Source organism: Seriola dumerili, unplaced genomic scaffold, assembly GCF_002260705.1.
Source record: "Seriola dumerili isolate Sdu_G_001 unplaced genomic scaffold, Sdu_1.0 BDQW01000538.1, whole genome shotgun sequence".
Taxonomy (NCBI): Eukaryota; Metazoa; Chordata; class Actinopteri; order Carangiformes; family Carangidae; genus Seriola; species Seriola dumerili.
Genome location: NW_019174793.1, coordinates 268,921 through 275,350, shown reverse-complemented (window position 1 = coordinate 275,350; position 6,430 = coordinate 268,921). Strand labels below are relative to the sequence as shown.

The 6,430-nt window shown below is 39.9% G+C and overlaps 1 protein-coding gene across 3 annotated transcripts; it reads right to left on the bottom strand.

The window, feature by feature from the left end:
• Positions 1-353: 353 nt before the first annotated feature.
• On the bottom strand, positions 354-4,985 carry LOC111235887 (protein CutA homolog). Of its 3 annotated transcripts, XR_002665708.1 has the most exons (8): positions 4,920-4,985; positions 3,252-3,317; positions 2,941-3,089; positions 2,095-2,154; positions 1,843-1,888; positions 1,127-1,176; positions 690-904; positions 354-534 (listed from the first exon to the last, which is right to left on the bottom strand). XR_002665708.1 is itself a non-coding variant. In XM_022764458.1 (7 exons), the coding sequence occupies exons 2-7, from the start codon at positions 3,312-3,314 to the stop codon at positions 805-807; spliced, it is 468 nt and encodes a 155-aa protein (XP_022620179.1). In that variant the 5' UTR covers positions 3,315-3,317; positions 4,920-4,985; the 3' UTR covers positions 354-804. The 3 variants fall into 3 exon arrangements, 2 of the variants coding, with proteins under 2 accessions (XP_022620179.1, XP_022620180.1); XM_022764458.1 differs by having other exon boundaries at positions 354-904; XM_022764459.1 differs by lacking the exon at positions 3,252-3,317 and having other exon boundaries at positions 354-904; positions 4,920-4,968.
• Positions 4,986-6,430: the final 1,445 nt, after the last annotated feature.

Below are 6,430 nucleotides of genomic sequence, written 5' to 3'. Positions count from 1 at the left end.
CACATAATTGTTTTTTTTTTTAAATCAGTCTGTTGTCTGTGATCACAAAAAGTACAGTGTTTGTATTAAGATGTTGTGTTATCAGCATGTTGTCAAGAGCTTTGGTGAAGCACTAAAGCAAAGAGTGGTGTGGTGAGAGTGGACTAAATAAATGTTTACACATGATATTGTATGTAAATATTTTTGCACCATAGTAAAACCTGATGTTGTTGCAATCATGTCACTCGAACTACTGCACATAGTATGTGCACGTATGCAGTATGTAATATATTTATTACATGTATATAAATGTGTAACCTTTGTCATTTTGACCTCTGAACTCTCTGTTGATCACCAAGAAAGACTAAAACCAATGAAAAATAATCCTTCACTTTATTTCAAAACGTTGTTGCTGCTGTTCACTTGAAACACTTCAGTGAAAAGGTTTAAACAAGTCAAAGCTGAAGTACAGTTTGTTCTGCACTCGGTTAACGGAACAAGAGGCCAAGGCTGCCCTCTAGTGGTTGAAGGTAGTAAAGGAAAAGAAGATCTTCACTATTGAGTAAAGCAAAATAGGAAATACTTTAGAAAATATGAGTTTTATTCATTTCCAAACAAACAAATGTGTTACTTTGTAGTGTGTTGGTCTTGTGCACTTAACAATAACAACATTACAGATTTGGATGGTATTGTTTTAGTGCGTGTCTAACCTTGTTGAAGCACTGGATGTGTGTTTGAAACGGAGGAAATTTCACATTATTTCAGATTCGTTTTTTTTTTTTTACATGCATCCATTAATTCTTCTCCTCATCCATCAGCGCAGCCTCATTCTGGTACGACCTCTCCTATCCACTTGAGGTAGGGCGGGTTGCCCTGGTCGATAGGCAGGCTGATGACCTCGGCCACCTCGTAAGGATGGTTGGAGCTGAGGAGGACAACGAGCAGTTATAAGTCGACCGAGTGCACAGATAGACAGTCGTTACACACAGTACAATACATATTAACGACAGTAATTAAAAGCCATGCCCTCTGACTGTGTGAGTCACGGCAGGTAATGGAAGAAATGATCAGCCCAGTGTTCCCGTGAGAGATGGGATGGAGCAAGATATTTTCTGCAGTGGGTCTAAAAAAAAAAAAACAGACTTACCGGACATATTCAGCAAGAGCAGGCACTTTGGAACTTCTTGTTTTAATCATCTAAACGAAACGAGGAGAGAGACACAAGGTCAAGTTGACCGACTTATTCAGAAGTGCAGCCTTTTAATACTGAAAAATAACCCATTCTGAGTCTAGGACACTCTGACTTTTTTTTTGTTTTTTCCTCTACAAAGTTAACGAGATGCTAATGGTTTTTGACGTTCCTGATCTCAGAAAATCTGTCTCCGTCCCTTCCTGCTTAAGTTTGCATGAGATGCAGGCCATGAAAGAGCAAAATCTAAAACTGGTCACACTTCAAAATACAGGACAAATTCCAATCCGGCCCCTCCAGCCTCCCCCGACACCCTTTCACACCGTTAGCGTGTGTTGGCATGAAGCGGCTGCCACATTAAGTGTCGTTTCAAACTAATGACCCTTCAGTGCAAGTGGGTCAAACACAACATTTTAATCAAAATACTCTGGAGAGCTTTGGTTATCAGTGTTAATGAACAATATTAATAAAAGCCTAACAATACCTGTGAGTGCTATTTGTAGCTGCAATTATAACATATGTAGCAGTTAAAGTTGTAGTCAATGCAGTAGCAGTTATGGTAATATGTGACGCTGTTGCAATAATATTATTCTGAAGTAACAACAGCAGTTTTAGTAATTTACCTTTTAAGATGTAGACATCTTATAATACCACAAGACTTAGTGGGCACTCACCAGCAGCACCTCGTTGTCCTCCTCAATCTTCCCCTGCCATTCATATCTGAAGGACCGAGACAAAATGATTTTAATTATACAACAACAGTATAATTAAGCACCGATATTGGATGAAAAGATCATTTATTTACTTCAAATGCAAGTGTCATTCACGACCTGTCATTATTCAAAAACACTCGGTGCACGTTGAAAATACAGACGCAGACATCCCAGTCTGACCTGACACTGACAAGCAGCCGTCTCTGAACTTACACAGATTTGATTGCTGGGATAATGTTGACGCACGCGGCTAACTTCTTCTCCACAATACCCCTGAGAGATAGAAGAAAAGAATGAATCAGATAAATGTAATGACATTAAAAAGAACTGGCAACAATCCTGTTGCCTGAATGGCAGAAATGAAAATCTACAGTGCATTCAGAAAGTGTTCAGACCCTTTCAGTTTTAAATTTTTTTTTTTTTTCATGACAAAATCATGTTTTTCCTCATCAATCTACACTCAATACCACATAATGACAAAAGGAAAACACAGAACTTTTTTTCAAATTTATTAAAAAGGAAAAACTGAAATATCATATTCAGACACTTTGCTATGACACTTGAAATTTAGCTCAGGTGCCTCCCATTTCTCTTGATCATGTTTGTGATGTTCTGATTGGACAAGATTTGGAAAGGCACACACCTGTCTATATAAAAAGTCTCACAGCTAATAATGCATATCAGAGCAAAAACCAAGACATGAGGAGGAAGGAACTGCACCTTCCTACACTTCCTAGAGCTGGCCGCCCGGCCAAACTGAGCAATCGGGGAAGAAGGGCCTTGGTAAGAGAGGTGACCAAGAACCTGACGGTCACTCTGGCTGAGCTCCAGAGATCCTGTGTGGAGATGGGAGAAACTTGAAGGGGTCTGAACACTTTCAAAATGCACTGTACATTTGTTTTACAGGATGATGAGGTATATGAGCTAAAACTCCATTTTCATTATGTCCAGTCAGTAACGGAGAAGAGGGACGTCAAAAATAGATTTTCAGAACTTTGACTTTATCCTTTATTCTATAATCATGTTAACGAGAGAAAACACAATTACTCATTGTATCACCTGGCCAAATCTTTAGCTACTGTGTCGTTAGGACAGGTGACGAAAGCGGCAGAGTGTGTGCCCGACGTGTACGTCTCAGATGCCATGGAGAACGCCCTCAGTCCAACAGTCCTCAGCAGCTGGAACATAAACGCACTCAGGAGCACCGTCTGTGAGGAGTCAACACAGAGGAGGAAGAAGATGAAATCCAACAACATGGCAACATGTCCAAAATACATTAGAGCAAAGCATGGAGTTCAACAAACACAAACCAACCATTAAGTGGAATGGTTGAGTTGTGTTAGAGGCATCTGCATGCTCTGCACACTCACCAAAATTAAAGCTTTTAAGGATCCACCTTGCAGTGTCTCTGCACTGGGCAGTCCAATCCGCATGCCCTAAGCAGGTCAAACACACAGCGGTTAGCCCGTGTACACAAACACACAGTGACTGCTTCAAAGTTTTATGTGCCAAAAAATGTTTATTGCACCTCGAGGCTGGGGTATTTTTTACTTGCATAAAAGGTAAAAGATTAATGTTACACTTTTTAAAAACAGGTGTAAAATGTTTTGTTTAGTAAAATGGAAAAAGGAGGGAGGGGTGAATGTAAAGTACTGTGCAAAAGCTTAAGGTTTTATATGTTTAAATTTTTATCCATCACACAGGGAGGATTCTGATGACAATGACCCCAAATATACAACCAAAATCATAAAGACCTGTCTTATATTATCTTCTGATGCTCTGGCCCGCACAGAGCCCTGATCTCCTCATCATGGACTGAGTCTGGGATTACACAACAGACAGGAGACACTGAGACAGACTAAATCCACTAAAGAACTGTGGCAAGTTCTCCAAGATGTTTTTAACAAAAATACCTGTTTGAAAAACTGTGAAAGTGTATTTTGTATTTTAGTAAAAATGTACAACTTCTATTATGAATAATACTTAGTCAACCATGTTATCATGGTTTGGGACCAATATGGAAATAAGTCATTTTAACCTGTGTGGCATGCTTCAATTTTATGTATAAAACTTTGTTTGTCATATGCTGTATTTAGCTTTATTTTGTTCCATTTTGTACTTGTATACAGCATACTTGTATGTTCCATAATTGTACTTGTTTCTGCATGTGCAGCACTGTGCAAAGACTTTAGATACTAAAACTAAAGTGAGGATGCTGGTGCTATGAACAGTTTTACTCTTGCACAAAACTGCAAACTAAATCAAATCAATATTTGGTGCAACCAACCTGTATCTTTAAAACAGCACTAGTTATCCTTTGTACGTTTGCACACATTTTTAAGGTACTTGGTAAATAGTTTATTCCATAGATTTAGGCTGTCTCAGTGTCTTCTGTCTCTTCGTGTGATCCTAGACTGACTCCATGATGATGAGATCAGGGCTCTGAGGGGGCCAGACCACCTGTTGCAGGACTCCTTCTTCTTCTTCTTCTTGTCTCTGGAGATAGATGTTTATAACTCTGGCTGTATGTTTGCACAACGATATTCTTGTGAGGAAATGGCTGCATGATTTCTACAGCTTGTTTGTTTGAACATTTAATGTTAGTGTGAGAAGACTGACGCGTTGCATACTCTCCTGCTGTGCAGTAGCAGCACAGCGTACAGCAGCAGAAGCTCCTGTTTTGCTGTCGTAAAACAATGGTTTTATTGTCTATCACATAACACCAGCAGGTAGGAGTCTAATCGGTCCAAGATTAATTCCACAGCGGGATAATGACCCTAAACATACAGTCAGAGTCATAAAGAACCAGCTTCAGAGACTCGTAACGAAGGAACCGGAGGTGCAAATATGCTAACTTATTTCCGGGTTAGCAAAAAACGTTAGCTGTTGTTAGTCGTGAGCAAAAGCAATGGCGACTTTATGAAAGGACATCATCGCAAGACTACTTAGCAAAAAATGTAGATAACGATTACTTTTGGTTGATACGAGCAAAAATAAAAACAGCAGCTGCTGAGGTTTAGTTTAGTTTTGTAGCTTACCTTCTGATATCACCGGATGTTACCCGTGACACTGACTTCTTCTTCTGTGGGTTTCTTAGCGGATCGCGAAGCCGCTTTAGAAGTGCATACCGCCACCTACTGTGTGGAGTGTGTAGAATACTTGTATTAGATCATCTGAATACTGATTTAAATAAATAAAAATGAAAACTTCTTCTTCTTCTTCTTCTTCTTCTTCTTCTTCTTCTTCTTCTTCTTCTTCTTCTTCTTCCTTTACGATGTGCATCTATTGCAGTTGGTGAATACATGTTCTACAGTTTCCAGTGCCTGACATTTTTCACAGAGACTGGTTGAATGCACCATATGAAGTGTGCTGCATAGATTGCTGTGTCCTATTCTTAATGTTGATGTTATGACCTCTCCTATTTCTTCCCCTGCATCTTACACTGCCAACTTTGTTGTCAATAGCACAAAGTAAATTAGTAAATGAAGGATAAATCATTGACATCATAAATTAGTATTGATCACTCAAAATGGTCTGAGTATTGAAACTCATGTTTTGTAAGTCTATATAAATTTCACCAGTCATATTTGGGGTATTGACAGGCATTTAAAATGGTAAGACTGTAGACCATATCAGCTGTTTACTGAGCTGATCAGACTTTGTTTTCTTTTTTTAAATTCTCTCCACTAAAACACAAATGTTCGGTAGCTTTAGTTGATGTTTTACTAAGATGACTGTAGGGAGAAACATCATCAACAACTGACTTCATTTCGAGGCTGCAGATAAGTTCCACCTAAAGGGTGGCCAGGTGTGAGCAGCTGGGCAGCTCATTCAAGTTGTTGAATGCAATACAGTAAAAGACCAGTGGAGGGCCCCAGAGACCTCTAAGAACATCTTTGCATTGGTGGGTTAGGGTTCGATTCCTGGCCAATGCAACTCTCACTTTAAATTCTGCACACACACACACACACACACACACTGATTTTCCACTATTGTAACCAACTCTTTGCAATGATTAAACATGCAGTGGCAGGGGACAACCATTTGATGGCAGCTTTTGTACAGGAGACAAGACAAGAATAGGTTTTATGATAGGCACTGGTAGGCTAGTTATAACACACACACACACACACACACACACACACACTCACACACACACACACACACACACACACTCACACACACACACACACACACACACACTCACACACACACACACACACACACACACTCACACACACACACACACACACACACACTCACACACACACACACACACACACACACAGACACACATTAAATCAGTTCCTGTCACCAGGGTAGCAGCAATGTGTGTGATTGTCTGTCTGCACACAAATGATGCTTACCCTCTGTGTGTGTGTGTGTGTGTGTGTGTGTGTGTGTGTGTATGTGTGTGTGTGTGTGTGTTTTTTCTGTGCACAAGACAGAAAGCCACTTTGTTTGATAACCACCTCCCTCATACTCTCCTCTCTTCGCCCTCACCCTTGATTAAAGAATCAGACAAGCATGTCACACATACAAATATGCA